The sequence below is a fragment of the Mesoplodon bidens genome (genome assembly GCF_964165515.1).
Source record: "Mesoplodon bidens genome assembly, chromosome: 4".
NCBI classification, from domain to species: Eukaryota; Metazoa; Chordata; class Mammalia; order Artiodactyla; family Ziphiidae; genus Mesoplodon; species Mesoplodon bidens.
The window spans coordinates 613,252-632,474 of NC_138160.1; the positions used below are offsets into that span (position 1 = coordinate 613,252).

Genomic DNA, 19,223 nt, shown 5'->3' on the forward strand with positions numbered 1-19,223 from the left:
ACGTAGCCCCAGGGCTCAGTCCTAAGGTCAACGGCCCAGGTTTGAATCCCAGCCCCGAATCCCAGCCCTGCCCTTGGCTGGAGTCAGTAGTGTGCCACGATGAAGGGCTGTCTCATGGGTGTGCTAGAGGGGCTAGAAATAATCTCTGTGCAGTCCCTAGAGTGAAGTCACATGACCTCGTGTGAGAGCGTGCTGGGTGACTCACCGCCACGTGTGAGCACGTGTGGGAACACGCTACCTGGTGTGCCCTCGCGTGACATGGGAGGTTCCTGGTACAGGGTCACCCGTGACCTCATGCTCATTTGTGGGGTATTGACTTTCTGTTGAAATTTTTTCTGAAATAGCACGGGTACAGTCAGTGTGGGAACACACAGGCAGGAAAGGACTTAAAATACTGCATCCCCCAGGCTCCTTCACAGAGCGAGGCTCCCAGTTATCTGCAGGGTCTGCTTTTACTGCCCTGAGCCTAGGATTTCAAACTTATCTTTCAGCAGAGATTTCAAAATATAATGAAACGACTCTGAAAAAAATTAGTTTCATCCTTGCACTAGTTCATACTCTATAAGCCTCAGGTAAACACCTTCAAAGCCCTAGAATAATGACATTTTCTATTGACCAGAAGCTTTCCTTTGACCACTGCATGGAGGTCCTGACTGACCAGGGCCCCCCGAGAGAAAGGAGTGAGACTGCTGTGGAACCTGTGGGACCGGGGCTGAGCTGTACGTCCAGACCCCTGCTTTCTCCGCTTCGCCACAGCCGGTGCACACAGCCCGCCGCTGCTCACCTGCTCGTGAAGACCTGGGAGAAAAATGTTTCTGAAGACTTGGGGGGCTTGTTCTGGAGCCCGAAGGTTTGGCTGGTTATTCCCCCACAAGGGCTGTAACTGTGAACGTCCTGATAGAGGGCGGCACCGGGAGAAGCCACATGCCCCCAGCTCTTGGGAAGAGGTACCCGAGATGCCGCATCTTTGGAAGGAGCACCCGGGAGGGTCTCATCATTGGTTCCCGCAGGTGTGTTACAAGGAGCCCTGCATTCCTATGAGTTTGCTTCGTGAAAGGACTGCCATCAAACTCAGATACACAGAACCTTAAGCTCGGAAAGGATCTTGGCTGTTATCCACGCACCCTCCTGCGCCATGCAGGAAGCCACCCATCCATCCTGCCCTCCACACTTACCTGGGAATACAAAAGGGAACAGCAGAAGTTCCTGCCCTGATGGAGACACACACGTGAACCCGAATTGTCACAGCTCCCAGTGTGAGACGCCCACAGTGCCGAGAGGGACTTCCCAGACATACTGTGTTCTGGTGGAGGGAGAGGGTTTGCAGACGAGAGGGGAAGCAAGAACACACACAAGGCCTGGAGCAGTCGGGCACTTTCTGAGGACAGAAGACGCTGCGAAGACAGCAGGCCCCCCCTGGGCCGAAGACCATGGCGTGTGGCCGGCCGAGCGGCCTGCAGCTTCAGGAAGACAGTTGGGAGGCTTCCGCAGAAATGCAGACCCAGACATCCAGGCAGGTCTGCACAGCGGCCTGGGGTGGACCAGGGACCCCAAGGGGCCAGACTGGGGGCCTGGAGGCTGCCTGCCGGTGGGAGTGAGGGCGAAGCAGAGGCATCGGGATCCAGAGCAGGGGCAGGTAGAAGAGGAGCGGATCTGCTCTGGGGTTCCAGTTGGCACCAATGTGGATGCAGGAATGAGCAAAGGGATCCGTCTCAGCCACACAGGACCAGGGTCTAGCAGCTGTCTGGCCCCAGGAACAGCCCCCAGGAAGGGCGGGGCTGTCCTGCCAGCTGCCAAGTGGGTGACGTCCTAGAGGATAGCCTGTGAGTCACTGAGCATGACCGCCCCTGTGGTCCTGGTGAGGCCACTTGCTGGGCTCTGGGGCCACGATTGACTTGGCAGATGATGGGAAACCCCAGAGCCGGGGGCACCAGGGAAGGGAGGCCCACGACAACAGAGCGAGATCCAGCCGTCCCTGTGGAGGCCGCCGGCCTGACCGGCAGGGCGGACACGAGACCCTCCAAGGAAATGGAGCATCTTGGCCAGCTCCTGGCAGCACTGACCAGGACCCGTGTGGCCAAGCAGGTGGGCACCGAGGAGTCCCTGGGCAGAGACATAGCATCCAGCTGCCTGCCCCGACCTGGGCCTCGCGGAGCGGCAGCACCAGACGCATCAGCTTGGGCTCCACAGCCCCACGTCTGTCCTTGTACCTGGCCTCCCCCAAGAAACACCCTTTACAATGTTCTTGAGCAGTTTTACCCCAAATTGAACACACCTGACTGGGGGGCGATCAGGAACATGGCACTAAAACTGTGCAGCTCTGCCAGCTTTGTGTAAGCAGGCATCAGGTCCCCAGCTCAGTGCTGCGGCGTGTGCATCTAGAGATCAGACAGGCAGCTGAGTTAGAATACTCTCTGGCACTGGAAGCTACAGTGGAAGGCAGTTCCCAGGGACACTGAAAGTTCTGAAGAATGAATATACCAACTTGTCCCGGCCTATTATTCTTTCCTACTGAATCTGGAACTGAAGCTTCTGATCACACAATACAGACAACAGGGTTTTCAAAAGCACATGGCGAGATTTTTAGTTTCAGGGGATGCTCTGCAGTCCTGCGTCAACCCAAACACACAAACGAGTACAAAGACTCCCAGGAACCTCTGGCTCCTGGATGAAGGCCCTGCTTAGCTCACCCAGAGCTGCACCTGCGTGGATGGCGGTGGGCAGGAGAGAGAAAGCAGGCATCCCCACCACTGGCCCACCACCGTGAGTCCCGGTTGCCCTACCTGCAGCTGAGAAGCAGCTGATTCCTCAGGAAGCGGAAGGTGGATGTGTGTCAAGTCAAGAGTCCCGAGCTCGTAGAGCCAAGAGCATCTGGGCGGAGACGTGTCTCATGGACAGACAGGGAAACTCGTTCTGGATGAGACTTAACACGTCCTGTCTTTCTTTCTCCAGGAAGGAGGTGCGGGAGCTGGGGCTGGTCATCCTGGTGGACGCACGCAAGAGCCTGGCCACGCCCGCCCTCTCCCAGGCCCTGGCAGCCCTGCAGGTGAGCAGGTGGGTCCCGTCCTGGGGCGCTGAGCTTCTCCAGGCGCAGGGGGTCAGCAGCCGCCACCTCCCTTGTGTGAACCTGGAGACGTGGGGAGGGGCCTGCGCTGAGAAGTGGGAGGAACAAAGCAGGTTCCTGCTTCCGCCCCTCCCGGTCTCGCTGCAGACCTTCAAGTCCAGCTGGCCAGGGTTGCAGACGTTGTGGTTTGTGCTCTGACTCAGCAGGAACGGGGATGACGTCCCTTCACACCGTATCCGTGTCTACTGTCTACCGACTAAATCCGGGTGCAGGGTAGTTAGTCACCCTCCCAGACAGGAACGGAGGCCTGCAGGGGCGGCCACCACTCACCGTGGGGTGTGGGCCCTGGACATTGGGCGGCCAGGAGTCCCGGAGCCCTCTGGGACGGGGTCAAGGCTGGTGGTCTAGCGGTGGCCTCAGGAAGCCCCAAGCCTGGATTCCAGGTCATGAGTAGAATCCAGGGAGTCCCTGGAACAGGTAGAGAGGCACCACTGGATGTTTCAGGGACCCAGGGCCAGATGGGAGCCTGAGAACATTCAGTCTCCCTCAGATGTGTGTACACAGGGCTCCTGTGTGCCAAGCACTGTGCTGGGGTCCAGGCTGTCAGAGGCACCTGGAAGCCTCTGCAGCTGCTCCAGCGGCTCCTGAGCTAAAACCGTTTCCTCTGTTCCATCTCTAACGGTGCAGCACTGGTCACTGTTCTCACCCAGGCTCCTACATTTTAGGACGCCGAACAGAAGTTCTTTCAATGAAAGATTTAGTGACTGAGGTTGGAGCAAGTCTGATCAGCTGGAGAGCAGAGTCTGGGGAAAGGAAAGAGGGGCCCGGCAGACAGGCTCTGCGCGGGGCGGGGGCGGGGGGAGGCCAGGCCGGAGAGGCCTGGGGAGAGGATCCAAACCTCCAGGCGAGAGGAGAGGCGGGCACAGCGTGCTGTGTGCCGTGCTGCGTGCTGCACCGCGTGTGTGTTGTGTGTGGGACCGAGCAGAGCAGGGCCAGACGGCCAGGAAGACGCAGGTGCGCGTCTGCACGCTCTGCGGGCATTTCCGGAAGCGGGAGGACCGTGGCAGCTCTGCTCGTGCGGCATCCGATGGGAACGTGAGTATCAGCGACCATGAAGAACCCATGGAAAATCAGGCGTCCAGCCTCAGGCAGAGATGAGTGAGCCCTTCGCAGCAAGTCTGCCGCGCTTCCCCACCCTAGCTGTTGACCTGAGTTCTAGGCAGATCGGACCTGGCCACGTACCATTTCCCCAGCATTTCGTTTTGTTCAGACTTCCCTTATATCCTGGGCCACTCGGGTCCCATGGGGGAAACAGGCCTGAGAGAGGTGGTCCCTGACCACCCACGCAACTCCCAGAGCAGAAGCTGGGAGCTGGGGAAACGTCAGCTACGTCTGGGACTTTTTATCACACGCGAATAGTCTAAGGAGCTTCATGATGGGGTTACGAGAGGAAATCCAATTCTTTTCCATGTCTGGACATAACTATTCCACAAAGCTGGCTTTCAGACAGCCCTGAGGGCCTTGCAGAGAAAGCTGGCCTGCAGACCCCTGCCCTGTTTTTGGCTCAGCTGACAGCAGGATTTCTGATCCAAATGAGAAGAATGGAAATGAGCTGGAATTTAAGGATCATGTGTCCATTTTCAATTTAAGTTTTGAGGAATGTATAAAAGTACTTAAATATTTTTACAAAGGGCAAAAAATTTCAGCTGTTCTTCATATCTACCTCAAGTAAGTATACTTCAAATTTGTTAAATTATTAAAGTTCAGATACCATAAAAAGCTTTCCATTTTGAAAAGGGAATAGTGATTTTTTTCCCTGGTGGAAGAAATTCCTGAGACTTTGCACATCCGTACCCCACTCACAGCAGGTAACTATTACCTTATTAACATGGTAATTGTCATAAATCATTAACTGTTCTCTCTTATCTGAGAATTAACATTAATTCTCTTTGGCATGGTAACAAATCCTAGAAGTAAAAATTCACTCAAATAGGAATATATAAGAAATATAAAACACTTTTCCAAACTGTTTGTAGTTTTCATGCATGATAACTCAAAATTTTAGCTAAACTGAGTAAGAGAAATAGAATATGGCTTTAAAATAGGAAAACAAGATTGTTCTTTTCTGTGGCTTTTCTATGGCTTATTCATTCAACAAATATTTACAAAGTGTCATCCACAAGAAGCCACTTAACAAAAATGTAAGTATATAGGATGAACTTAAAACAGATAAGATATCAGTTAGTCCTGAGGCCCATCCAGTAAATTCATTTCAAAATAGGGGATTACAAAAAGGCCTAAAATTTGTTTATCACTATAAGAAAGTATTAAAAAGTAAAGCTTTAGGGAATATGAATGAAGAAACACTGGGTAAATAAAAGCATTTTATTGCTGAATGATCTGGCCTCGATATAATCTAGCAAACAGAAACAGGAGTTTGATTAAAATCATAAACACTTTTTAAAAATAAGATTTTTTTCAACCAATAGAGTTGGAACAATTGGACATCTGTATGCAAAAGAAAAGAAAAAAAGAAATCTTCAACACATACTTCATATAATATATAAAAATTAACTGAAAATGGATCTTAAACCTACATGTAAAATCTAAAACTGTAAAACCACCAGAAGAAAACATAGAAAATCTCCATGACCTTGGTCTAGTCAACTATTTCTTAGCTCTGACCCCAACAGCATAATCCATAAAAGAAAAAAATGATAAATTGAACTTCATCCAAATTTAAAACTTCTCCTCAAAAGACATTGTTACTAAAATGAAAATACAAAGCCAAGACTGTGATAAAATGTTTGCAAAACATATCTGATAAAAGACTTGTATCCAGAATATATAAAGTCTCAGAACTCAATAATAAGAAAAAAAAAGTCCAGTAAAATATGGGCAAAATATTTGAACAGAGTTTACCAAAAAAATTTATGAACGATGGGCTTCCCTGGTGGCGCAGTGGTTGGGAGTCCGCCTGCCGGTGCGGGGGACGCGGGTTCGTGCCCCGGTCCGGGGGGATCCCGCGTGCCGCGGAGCGGCTGGGCCCGTGGGCCATGGCCGCTGGGCCTGCGTGTCTGGAGCCTGTGCTCCGCAACGGGGGAGGCCGCGGCAGTGAGAGGCCCACGTACCACAAAAAAAAAAAAAAAAAAAAAAAAAAAAAAAAAATTTATGAACGGGAAATAGGCACATAAAAATATGTTCAACGCCTTTAGTCACTGGAGAAATGCAACTTAAAACCAAAATGAGATCACACATACAACTACAACCACAAACTTGACAAGAACAAGACCGTGGTGTTGCTGGTGGGATGCAGGACAGTGTAGCCACTCGGGAAGACTATTTGGCTGTCTCTCACAAGCTAAACCTACACTTAACCATAGCACCCGGCAAACCAATGGCTGGATATTTACACAAAAGAAATGAAAACACAGTGTTTACAGGCTTTGTTTATGATTGCCAGAAACTGGAAACAACACACATGTCCTTCATCTGCTGAGTGAATGACAAGACTGGTGCCTGCAGTCGAGGTAACATGATGAGCAGTGAGAGGCGTGAGCTACTGACCTCCCAGCACTGGGGATGTGTCTCAGGGCAGTGTGCTGAGTGAGAGAAGCCGACACTGCACTGCATGAGTCCGCTCATACTATATGTGGAAAGGCAATTTACTGAGACAGAAAACAGATGGGTGATTGCCAGGGACTGCGGAGCTGGACTACAAAGGCACATGAAGGAATGTGCGGGATGCTAAACTGTCTTATGTCTTCATTGTGGTGGTGGTTACATGACTATAAGTTATGTCAAAACTTAGAGAACTGTACACTAAAAAGGGTGAATTTATCCTATGTTAATTATAATCAATAAACCTGATTACCTTAAAATTCATAAGGGCAAATAATTTATATTCACAGCAAAGGCAACTACATTTTATGCATTTTAGGAACTTTTGGAACATATCAAAGTAGAGCCAATAAAAATTGGACAATTTTATTAACTCAATGAAGTTAAAAATTAGAAAGCTAATCAGTATTTCTTATTTCAGAACACATCTCCTCCCTTAATTCATAGTATTTTGCTGCTGGTGGATAAAGAATCAGCATTTAGGCCTGACAAGGATGCAACAATTCAGGTAATGGTTCTAGACCGTAAGCACCAGACTGACTGATGACTCTGACAGATAGACCCTGAGTGATGCATAAAATTAAATATTAGGGCACCTAGATGAGATAACGCATGAAAGAATTTCTGTAAGATCTAGTTGCTTCCATACAGGAGCCTGGAAACCTGTCTCCAATGCCTTGAATTCTTGCAGGACCCCTGCAGAGCATAACATTAGAAAACTTTTAAAAATCTGGTTTTTCTTCTCCACCTCATTTGTTTTCTTTCCTTCTCTTCTTGCTTCTTTCTCTTTTATCTGAAAATGTCTTTACTTTGCCTTCATTCATTTTTTAAAAATGTTCTCTCTTCCCCTCAGATTTCTTTTCTGTTTTTCTTTATTTTTACTTACTTTTGGCCATGCCACGTGGCTTGTGGGATCTTAGTACCTGACCAGGAATTGAACCTGTGCCCCGTGCAGTGGAAGCACAGAGTCCTAACCACTGGACCGCCAGGGAATTCCCAGCCTTCATTCTTTGTTGTTGTTGTTGTTGTTGTTTTGTTTGTTTGTTTTTAATTTTATTTATTTATTTATTTATTTTTGGCTGTGTTGGGTCTTCGTTTCTGTGCGTGGGCTTTCTCTAGTTGTGGCAAGCGGGGGCCACTCTTCATCGCGGTGCGCGGGCCTTTCACTGTTGCGGCCTCTCTTGTTGCGGAGCACAGGCTCAGTAGTTGTGGCTCACGGGCCTAGTTGCTCCGTGGCATGTGAGGTCTTCCCAGACCAGGGCTCGAACCCATGTCCCCTGCATGGGCAGGCAGACTGTCAACCACTGTGCCACGAGGGAAGCCCCAGCCTTCATTCTTGAAGGATATTTTCACTAGATATAGAATTCTGGCTAGACAGTAGTTTTTTTGTTTGTTTGTTTTTTCCGCACTTTAAAGATGTTGTTCTGGTGTCTTCTGGCCTTCCTAGTTTCTGATGAAAAGTTCATAGTAAGAAAGTTCATCTATAGGAAATGTGTCATTTTTCTCTGGCCCCTTCTAAGATGTTCCCCTTCTTTTTTAGCAAATTGACTGTAACGTGACTCGGCATGGTTTTCTTCTTATTTATCCTGTTAAGTTTGGCTGAACTTCTTGAACATTTACGTTTATGTTTATCACCAAATTTAGGAAGTTTTCAATCATTATTAAGAGTCTTTTCTGCTCATTCTCTCCTCTCTTTCTTGATTTCAATTACACATACAGTAGTGATATTGTCCCATAAGTCTTTGAGAATCTGGGTTTTTTTTTCACTTTTTTTCTTCTCTTTTCTTCAGATCAGATTGTTTCTATTGACCTATCTTCAAGGTCACTGACTCCATTCAGCTATTAAGCCCATCCAGTGACTTTTTTAGTTCAGATATTGTGTTTTTCAGCTATAAAATTTTCAGTGGGTTTTTAAATAGATTTTCTATATTTCTGCTGAGATTTCCTATTCTCTCATTAATTGCAAGCATCTTTTCCTTTACATCATTGACATAGTTATAATAGCTGTTTGTTTGTTTGTTTGTTTGTTTTGTGGTACACGGGCCTCTCACTGTTGTGGCCTCTCCTGTTGCGGAGCACAGCCTCCGGACGCGCAGGCTCAGCAGCCATGGCTCACGGGCCCAGCCGCTCCGCAGCATGTGGGATCTTCCCGGACCGGGGCACGAACCCTGCATCGGCAGGCGGACTCTCAACCACTGCGCCACCAGGGAAGCCCACAATAGCTGTTTTAAAGTCCTGTCTAATTACAACATCTGTGGTCTTTTCTGGCTTGATCTCTGTTGATTGTCTTTTCCTGAAGCTTCAGAATGAGTCACATTTTCCTGATTCTTTGTGTGTCAAGTAATTTTGGATTATATTTTGAACATTGGGAATATTCTGTTGTAGAGACTCTGGATTCTCTTATAAACCTTCACAGAATGCTGTTTTAGCCTGCATTTAACTTGATTAGACTGAGTAGGTCCAGTCCCTTTCCCCAGCTTTCTCCATGGGGTGGATATTGACCGTCACTTTCTGCCCCAGCTCTATCCTCTGGCTGTTAGGCCAGAAAGATGCCCATTTTCTATCAGAGCTTCAGCCACTCCAGCCTCACCATATTGGCAGCCTGCCTTCAGGCCAAAGCCACAAAAACAGGGAGCGACCCCATGCCAGTCCTTTTACACAGTTTCAGTTGCCTCCATGGTGGCTTTGTCCACCCTCCAGAGCTTTCAGATGGATGTCGTTATACTTTATCCAGAGTCTGGTTTTGTCTGGGGAGGGTCAACACTGCCAAAGCAGAAGTGGCTCATCCTTGGTTCATCCTCTCACTTTCCCTTCCTCCTCCTGCCTTTTCCCTTTTCCTGTTAACACCTTGCTGTCTCTTCTTCCCCAACTTTTCCATTCTTTTGGTCTTTCCTCTCTTTCTCTTTGCTGTCTCTCCTTTCACGTCTCAGTTAGATTCCTGTGTCCAACCACATATACTCCAGTAATGCCACCAGCAGGCAGGATAGCTGAACCCTAAAGTTGCTTCTCAATCCTCTCAACCAAGTAACCCAGCAGTTTTCCCAGGAGTGAGCCATTCTAGTGGTTTTTCCTGAGAGCTGCATCCATGGCCATGACCAGTGAACGCCTTCCTTGGCAGTGTGAGCTGGTGGGTTCCCTGAAGGCCCTGCACAAATTTGTCGACAGCTCCCAGCTGACTGCAGACCTCGAGGGATCCTTTCCCTACAGCCACAGTGCCTGGATCTGCTTCCGTCGGGTAAGGTGCAACTCACAGCTGCTGCACATGCCAGTCTCCTGGGCTTCTCCTTAGATGGATTTTTTTACTTAAATCAGAAAAGGGCACCCCCCCCACCAAGTGCCACACCTGTCATAGTCACCATCAACAGTCTGTTTCTGGACAACCACACCATGGCACACTTGAGAATGCCACTGAAACCCCTGGGCAGGGGAGGATCTTCTTCTGTAGATGTGCAGAGGTCACCGGGCGGCCGCATGGCATGCTCTGCAGCCTGAGATGGGTTGAAATGTGGGAACCCACAGCTGCTCGTTTCAGCATCTAACAGAGCCTGTTTTTATGTTTCCTGGCTCTCAAACCTCCATAGAAGCTGGAGCCCTTCACCTCAGACTGCGAGGAAGCCATTGTTTTCCTACAAAATTCAGTCCACTCCCTGAACTCCCCCAGGACCCCAAGCACAGCACAGGTAGGTTCTCGTGTATTTTATTTTATTTGACAGATAGGTGGGAACATAACAGTTTGGTCAAAACCATCATCCTCAGCAAAAATTTTCAAGCCCTTTTTCATTCATGGATCCTTTTCAATTAGCAAAAAACTTCCAAAAGACCACTTCCTCCCCCTTGTGACCAAAAAAATCCCACTCTGCCCAGAAAAGAAACATCACCACTACCTTTGCTGACATGCCACCGAGGCACAAGTGATTGCTGTCAGGAGTGAGTAATTCAGAGGAGACACAGAGGTGGACTGGCTGGAGGGACCTCGGCGGCCGAGGGACCAGGGGCCTGGAGCTGCCTCCCGATGCCCAGGGCGCACGGTGAAATCCTGGCCTCGTCTAAATGCCGGGATCTCCTCCTGCTGCCGCCTTTAAGCTTCCCTCTTCCTTTCTGCCCTCAGACCTCCCTTCCCTTGGGCAAGGGCATCTGGAGCTGTGCTACGTTCCTGCGGGGACTGGGCGGCATGTGGGGTGCGCCGAGCCCACCTGCTTTTAACTCGGTCGGCAGAGCAAGGACATGGGTCACACTGACGTGTCCACTAGTGCTAGGCTTGGGCGGACTGGAGGAGGGCTTCCAAGCGCGTTTCTCCCACCCGGGCAGGAGGTCGCAGAGTTGATCGGCAAGCACAGGGCGATGATGAAGCATGTCCTGGAAGACGCGCGGCTGGTGGCCCTCCGGCTGGAAGGCAGCACCGTGCTGGCACGGCTGAGGAGGGAGGAGCACGGCGCCGGCCAAGACTACCAGTGAGTGTCCCGCTGGGGCAGCGCTGGACCGCAGCCCAGCCGGGGCGACTCCCCGTGCTCTGCCCAGTCACGGGAAGCCCGTCTTCATCACCTGCAGTGTCTCCAAGGAGTTCAAACCTCCATTCCTCTGACGGACACACTGACTGATCAGAGATTAATTCCCTTTGTAACTAAAGGAAGCCTAGCAGATTCCTTGGGAGGCTCAAGTGGAGAAAGATCACTTCCTGGGATTCAGCATCGGTCCTAACCAAATGCTTCCTTGCCTATTGCCTCCCAGGCACCGGGTCCACCCACCCACATTTCCCTGCCACCTCCCAGGTGCCTGCACCTGTGGCTGGCAGGGTGTCACAGCTCACAGGCATGTTTATGCTCTGCTCAGGCTGTGGGCCTCCTCAGGGGCTTCCGTTTTTGTCAGATGTACAGAATGCAGTTGGTGTTTGTAACCAGGCGTCACCGAGTCGGGGCTTGCTGTGAACAAACACCCCGACAGCTGCCTTCTCTTTCCAGGGACACCATCGAGGCTGCCTGCAGGCTGTACGACCAAGTGGACGAAGAGGTCCACAGGCTGGTCCTCGCCTCCAACAGGTGTCTGCAGGCACTGGAGAAGCTCCAGGAGCGAGGACACCAGTCAGGGCTCCAGGGGGGAGGTGACCAGGTCAGTGTCCTGGGACTGGTGACCAGTCAAGGCTCCAGGGGGAGGTGACCAGTCAGGGAGCCAGGGGGAGGTTACCAGTCAGGGCTCCAGGGGGAGGTGACCAGTCAGGGCTCCAGGGGGAGGTGACCAGTCAGGGAGCCAGGAGGTATGGAATCGGGTTACCTGAAATAACCAGTGTAACACTCACTATTTTAATCCAGATCTTCTTTATATTCATACGCATATAACGATTTCCAAAAGCTTATGTTTTTCAAGTAAAATCCTTATTATTTTATCAGCCACCGTTTCCTGGTTAGTGAATGTGAAGCCAGGATCCCCTGCCCAGCCAGCAGCATAGGGGCAGTGAAGAGTGGCAGGAGACTCTCTGGACCCTCAGCTGGCCCTGCATCCTCCAGTGTCTGGTCACCATGGGGCAGTCAGGGTGGGAGGGGCGCCACTCCCAGGGCACCCCAGGCTGGTCCCCAGGACAGCCAGCAGTCATGGTGGGGTTGCACACTGTGTATTTTCCCTCCCTGGTCTCCCCACAAACGGCCCTAGCGCCCAGCCATGGGCCAGTGGGGGGCCTGGGTGGTGGGAGATGGTGACCCAGCTGATCCAGGCTGCAGGCAAGCACAGACAAGAGGCTGACCAGCTCACCTCGTCCCGGTGGTGGCAGCCTGGAGCATGGCTGACTCGGGACATCCCAACCTGGAGGCAGGCCCTGCCTGGGGCTCCTCCACCCCCTCCTCAATCCCGTGGGGTCCCCTGTCTACCCTGTAGGGTCGATTCCCTGTCCTCTGGGGCCTCCTCCATCCTATGGGGTCTACTGTTTCTAATCTATTATGTATTTTAGTATAAACTGCCCCCCAGGACTTCCCAGAGGAAGGACGGAAACTAAGACCTGCACATCCAGTACTGTCTCTTCTCCTTCACAGTTCTCAGTAGGTTATTTTCCCTCCGGAACGGAGGCACCGTGCCGGTCAGCTGGCCTCACGGCTTGCAGTGGAGAGTCTGCTGTGCTCCACTCTCGGCCTCAGGCTGGGCCCTGCTCTCTCCCTGGAATCTCGTCCACCTCTGGTCCTCAGGCCACCTCAGCTTGGTGAGCAGAGGCTCCTCCTTCGCCTCCCTAGGCTCTGGGGATTCTGGGGTTCCTTGATGAGCACCCCCGTTTCCCAAATTCCACACTTCCTGCTGGTCCGCTCGTTCTCTTCCTTTTCCATTTTCCATGTCGCTGGCCTTTTCCTCTACTTTCAGAGTAGATTGTATCGACTTTATCTTCTAACCCCACTTGTGTGTTTTTGCTTCTGCTCTAACGTTTTTAACTTCCATGGGGGTTTTGTTTGTTTATTCCTCTCAATGGCCCTTCTTTACAGCACCTGACTTGCTCTTGGCTGAAATACTGGTCGTGGTGTCTGCCCAGCCTCTCTCCCCTCCAAGGGGGCTTCTGCAGGCCTGTCCTGGCTTCTCTTTTTCATGCCGGAGGCTCTCCTGGTGATCCTAGGTTGCCTGCCCAGCTCACGAGTGGGGTGGGGCCACTGGAGGCCCCCTGCTGGGCCCACCTCCTAGGCGCGTCTGCTCCTCAGAGATGCCGCCTCCGACCCCCGAGGGGAGGGCCTGGCTGCACGTCAGGGAGGAGGTGAGACTCAGTGTTCCTGTGGCCCCCTGCCTGCCTCCCGCTCTGCAGAGAGCAGCCCGGGCCCTGCGGGGTGGACGGGGCGTGTACTGGGGCCCCTGCCTCTCCACAGCTCCCGGTCTCCCTCACCTCCTCCTCAGCTTCGCCACCTGCTCAGGACGCCCAGGGCCCCCAGTGTCCCTCCTTCCCAGCCTGTCTGTTGTCCCCATCCTTCATACCTTGAAAGGTTACTGAAGCTTTAGCAGCGTTCCAGGAGGGATCAAAGTTAGATATGTTTTAGCCTGCCATCTTCACCCCAAACTAAATACACTTTAACCTAAAAATGGGGTCATCCTATATAGTGTGTTAAGTTGTCTTTTTTTCCTAAGCAATCGCACGCACACTATGGAAGAATTAGAGAGGACCTAGGTTTTAACCACCCTGACATCCTGCCACACACGCTCCTCTGGTGGGCCCTGAGGTGGGGCCGCGTGGGCACCACACCGGGGGAGTCTCCGGGGCTCTGCCCTTCTGTTCGCTGTTACAGACATCACCACCTGCACATCCTTCACACTTCGTGATTGTTTGCAAATTCCTAGGCTGGGTTGGAGGGTCAGGGCGCACATCTTCTGAGGTTTTCAGACATCTGCCAGCGGCCTTCCAGACAGCTGGCCCAGCCTGGGCTCTCGGCAGCCTTTGGAGGCCCGCTTTCTCGTTTGCCAGTCTGACAGGTGACGATGAAGTGTCTCATCATTGTCTGCATTCGGATCTTTTATGCTGCAGTTGAACCTTTCCTTCCTGCATTTATTGGTTATTTTTATTTCCCTAATAAATTGCTTTTTCATGTACTTGGCCAATTTCTCTACAGTTTGTAATAGTTTCATTATGTCACTTCTAATCCTTTGATTGTGTTGCAGATATTTGTAATTTGTCCTTTAACTTTGCTTATGATTTATGTGGCCTTTCCTATCTTTCGGTTACAGAACAACTAATGTATTCCATTATAAGACTTTCATGGTTTGAATTTCTCCATTTAATTTTTCAAACCGACTGGAATTTATTTTTTCTCGAGGTCGGAAGTGGGACTCCACCTCTGAGGCACCTCTGCTCTGCTGACCATTTCCTCTCCTCTACCTGACGGTTCTAGGACTGCAGGTGCTTCCTTGCAAAAATCTAGGTTTGATGTTTTTTTCCATGACTCTCTCCGCAAAGAGCATGTACTCTGGTCTCTCCTCTGCTCGCACATCTGAGTTCATTAAATACAATTATTGTCCTGATAGATCCAGCCAAATCGCTCCATTTTTTAATAGCAAACCTCTTGCTGGGTGTCTAACGACCGGATGTCCCTGCATTGCCCTGTGAGGGTTTGCCTCTGATGTGCCCGCGGTGAGCGTAGTGCTGTTGCCATGGGAACTGCATTTCTAAAGTGATGACCGTGACCTCATTGGACTGCTTAGGTGCAGGCAGGGCTGCCATCGCCCCTCCGTCCCAGGTGCCACCAGCCTGAGGAATGTTTCTGGAGTTTGTGTAGCATAGTAACAAATTTCAAAACTGAAACTTCTGGATCCATTTTTCAATGATCTTAATTTCCATTTCCAAACAATTAAAAGTTATAAACTTGAGCCCTGGAGATCTGTGGTCATCCCACTCCCTCTCCAACCCAAGCTCATTCACTCCCATTCACAGATTGAAAAATCACGAGTGAGAACCGTGGTTCAAACTGAGGCCGAGTAGCCTTCAGATGCGCTCAGGAGACGCCATTCGGACGAGGCGTGTGGCTGTAGGAACCAGATGCACTGGCCCCCGAGGCGGCATCTGACACCTCCTTTGTCCTCCAAAGTCTTAGGGCCGGACTCCTTAGCACATTTAAAAGTAAAACCTTCTTTTCCAACATAGATCACATCGTGGTTTGAAAAAGAAAGAAATTCCTTGGGCCTTTGGAGCCACTCTCTCTGGGGAACGCAAAGCAGTGGCAGGCGTCCCAGGCTCTCCCAGACAGGCTGATGGTGGGTGCCCACCAGGACACACGCAGGGACACCCAGGGCACTGCTGGGGCTTGTTCTGATTGTTTGCTCCTTGGGCCGCAACAATATCGTCCAAAAGGGCTGTGGCTGATGGAAGAGGACTTGCAAGGCGCAGAGGAAGGGACCCAGGACTTCAGAAGGAGTCTGAGCACCAAGGCCGGCCTGGCTGAGCGGAGGGAGGGCGAGCTGGCCAGGCAGGCCCTCGGGTCCGAGTTCTGCGAGACGGTAAGAGCCCCAGCCCAGTGCCTCCCAGGGTGTGCATGCGTTGCCCGGTCCTTGCTGTGGACATTCGCTGCAAGGTGGGCGCCCCCCCACCAGGCTCTCCGTAGACCTCTGAGGGGTTTATTTATTGTACCAGATGGGCCACGAGGACACGTGACCTGTCCTGTTTACCGGCTCAGTTACAAAAGTCCACTTACTGTCCAAGATCCCAGAACGATTGCTGCAGCACAGCCGCACCTGCACTCTCACTAGCGCCCTAGAATTCCTGCCGTTAGGGCGCCAGGGCTAGACTCCTCAGGAGCACAGAACCCAAGAGGCCAGGGCAGGCCGGGAACTCTCGGCCCGAGGTCCCTGGCCCATGGGTCCCACACCAGGCGGACCGTCTCATGGCCTCTCCAGCCCTGATGCCCACGGTTGAGTCCGGCCCGCAGTTGCCACCGCGAGCACAGGGTCTTCCTCTCACTCTGGCCTCTGGCTCACCCTGGTCCTCGCTTTGGGCGACCGGTCAGCAGGCAGAGCGTGACCTGAGTTTACTCAGGGTGCTGGCTCAGGCCGCCCAGGCCACCTTGGCCATGACCATCCCTCACTGCACTGACTGGTGCCCTCCTGTGCCGGGCAGGTGAGCAGGCAGACGCTGCGGTACAGTCAGTGCCTAGAGCACCTGGACCCAGAGCTGGTCACCAAGGATCTGAAGCGCTGTCGCCGGGAGGCCGTGCAGAGCTTCCCCAGGGCGAGTGTGGTGGTGGTGAGCTCCGGCGGCCAGTGGGCGCTGCCACGGGGCCAAACCTTGTGGCTGCAGAGCCGGCAGACCCGACGCCACTGGCAAGAGGCCCTTGGAGAGGCAGCCCCGGGCCCCGGCACCCTGCCTCTGAGCTGGAGCCCCCTAAAGCACGAGCTTGCCCAGGGACCTGAGGGGCAGCCCCTTGAGCCTTCCTGGACCCCTCCCGCTGACCCCGAGGGCCGAGCTGGGGAGTGGGCCCGACTGCTGCCCAGCCTCACCGGACAAGCTGCTGTGTGTGGGCAGGAGGGTGAGCACCTGCGCCCAGGTGTGCATGCACAGGACAGCAGCTGCACCTGCTCCCCGCCCACCCCAGGAAGCACCCCCTGAAGAAAATTAGGAAGAAAGCACAAAGCTTCACGATTCCTCAGCTTGACAGTGGCCCCAGCGACTCCCTCTGGCTGGGCCACACTGGGGTCTTTATCAAAGGCCTGGAGGTGACCGGCACCACCGTGGCCTCAGAGAAGCAGCCCCCGCTGAGGCCACGTGCCGAGAGCCCTCGGCTCCCTCGGAACCGGAGTCTGTCCTCTCCCTCCAAGATCCACCCCTCCGAGGAGGATGGGAAGGGGCGAGCTGGAAGGTGAGGCAGATGCCCTCAACCTGTGGGCCTAGGGGTCAGTGGGATCTAGAAACCCAAAGCCGTGAAGTGCCTTTCCACAATGTGGGAAACCCACGGACGCCCCTCCGGGCCTTCCCCGTCAGGTCCAGGCTGAAGCACTCACATCTGATTTTTTTTTTTTTTTTTTTTTTGCGGTACGCGGGCCTCTCACTGTTGTGGCCTCTCCCGTTGCGGAGCACAGGTTCAGGACGCGCAGGCTCCGCGGCCATGGCTCACGGGCCCAGCCACTCCGCGGCATGTGGGATCCTCCCGGACTGGGGCACGAACCCGTGTCCCCTGCATCGGCAGGCGGACTCTCAACCACTGTGCCACCAGGGAAGCCCTCACATCTGATTTTAAACAAGACATTAGTGATCTCCCTGTGCTCAGAACAGAATCTCTGAAAGCCGCCTCCTTTTTCAGGGTGTGTAGTGACCTAGCACAACCGCTCTGATGGTTAAACAACCAACTCTAGTTGTTTAGAGCTCATTTCTAGAAAATTACAATAAGCAAATCAAGCCCACAACGTGAAGAAATTACTTTAAATTTTTCTTTTAAAAAAAAGTCTCTAAGTATTGAGGTAAGAGGTGTGTGCCCGTTTATCTGTTGCCCAAATGAAGATGTCCGTTTAGTTTGTTAAATCTTTAGGAAGATGTTTGCAAAAAGAAACTTCTTGTTAACTGTCTGGATAAAAAGTGGTCAAGGACCCCGCCCACCCCAGTGACAGTCCGTGACGCCAGCCTGGCCTCACAGCCTCTGGGTTGTTTGTCCCTGTTTGCAGTGAGCCCTGGCTGGAGGGGGCGTCCCCTGGTTTCCTTTGCTCGTTGGATGGGTCCACGTGTGCTTCCTCCAGAGAGCGGCTCGAATCTGAACTGAGACGGTTACAAAATGCTCTTCTGAACCAACCTTCAACCGCCTTGTTAAAGGTGGACCTTGTGGGGTGCGGGCAGGCCGCAGGGAGAGCTGCAGGTCTGTGGACGGCCTTCCAGCTCATTTTGAAGGTGTCGGGGCAGCAGAAGGCAGGGGTAGGCGTGGTCCACTCACCGGGAGCCGCCTGGCTACCCAGAGTGCACGTCCTGGGTCCGGGAGGGAGCAGGTTGGCGAAGTTGTCCTGCCTTTGCTGCTGGGGATGGGTCCCCGTCCCGCCATTCACGGGCCTCAGACCCACCAAGCCCAGGCCTGGTGATGGGGACCCCGCACACAACCTCAAGGGAGCGAGTCCTCCCAGATGCCGGGGCCAGGGCGGGAGTTTTGCACAGACCGGCCCGTCTTCCCGGAAACCCAGCTGTCTGGAGGGAGCTCCTGCCGCTTGGCCAGCAGTCATTTCCCCAGAAGTTTCCATCCTTTATGAGTCAATTTCCATTTACTTGGTCCAGATGCCCAGACCATGCTAGCGTGTATTTTTTTTCTGGATGTTGAAGAACACTTGTTTTCGGTGAGTGTCTACAGGAGGTGACTCAGCGGCCGTGCGTGGGTGTGACAAAGGCACCTCGCATGACAGCAACTGTGTTTGTCAGCACTGCCGTGGCCGAGGGCTCCAGGCCCCTGACCAGCAGAAGGCGCCGTCTTCCCAGAAACAAGAAGCACCTGTAAAATCCGTGCTGCAGGCGTGAGAGGGGCCGTCCAGGGTCTGCTGCAAACAGGATGAACTCAACAGCATTCTGACCATGGTGTATTTCCTATCGTTAGCTGCTTTTCTTCCAATTAAAAAAAAAAAAGTAAAGACAGATAATGGCAGGAAAAACTCTACCAACCCCCACTGGTGTCATTAGGATGGAGTAGTTTCAGAAGGTGGCTGGTGGGATGCTCTCAAATAGGGAAGAAACGCGTAGTGTGCGTGGGGACCTCCAGCCCAGACAGGGCCCTCCGCCCACTGTCCATCTCCGCACCATGCTGGCCCCCAGGCCTACTCTCCGTCCTCTGCTGCAGCGGCTTCTCTGCGTCTGGGTCAGAGGTCACTGAGTAAAGCTGACTTTTCAGGAACACCTAGTGGTAGGTTAGCAGCCCGTGTGCGTCAGAAACCGGTTTTCCCGCAAATCCCCAGCACAGCCTTCCTGGCAGAGGGCTCCCTGCTGCGGGCGTGCGAATCTTCTTCCTGCCAGAGCTGCCCCCTAGAGACGGTGCTAGAATCAAACCGTCTGGATTCAGGGTTGAAGTTAGGGAGCCTGCGAATCTCTCCTTTTCAGTTTCCCAAGGGATCTCTCTTCTGAAAAGGCCGT

General features: G+C 52.5%; 1 protein-coding gene across 1 annotated transcript in view; it reads left to right on the forward strand.

Moving 5' to 3' along the window:
• PLEKHG4B (pleckstrin homology and RhoGEF domain containing G4B) overlaps window positions 1-19,223 on the forward strand; it is a gene marked incomplete at both ends in the record, with an annotated part of 64,639 nt that overhangs the window by 36,359 nt on the left and 9,057 nt on the right. Inside the window, 12 exon segments of the mRNA XM_081231247.1 lie at window positions 2,953-3,046; window positions 7,107-7,193; window positions 9,804-9,920; window positions 10,267-10,365; window positions 10,994-11,136; window positions 11,644-11,835; window positions 13,337-13,406; window positions 13,455-13,629; window positions 15,486-15,631; window positions 16,248-16,656; window positions 16,689-16,986; window positions 19,049-19,140. Of these exon segments, the coding sequence (XP_081087373.1) occupies window positions 2,953-3,046; window positions 7,107-7,193; window positions 9,804-9,920; window positions 10,267-10,365; window positions 10,994-11,136; window positions 11,644-11,835; window positions 13,337-13,406; window positions 13,455-13,629; window positions 15,486-15,631; window positions 16,248-16,656; window positions 16,689-16,986; window positions 19,049-19,140 (1,922 nt within the window).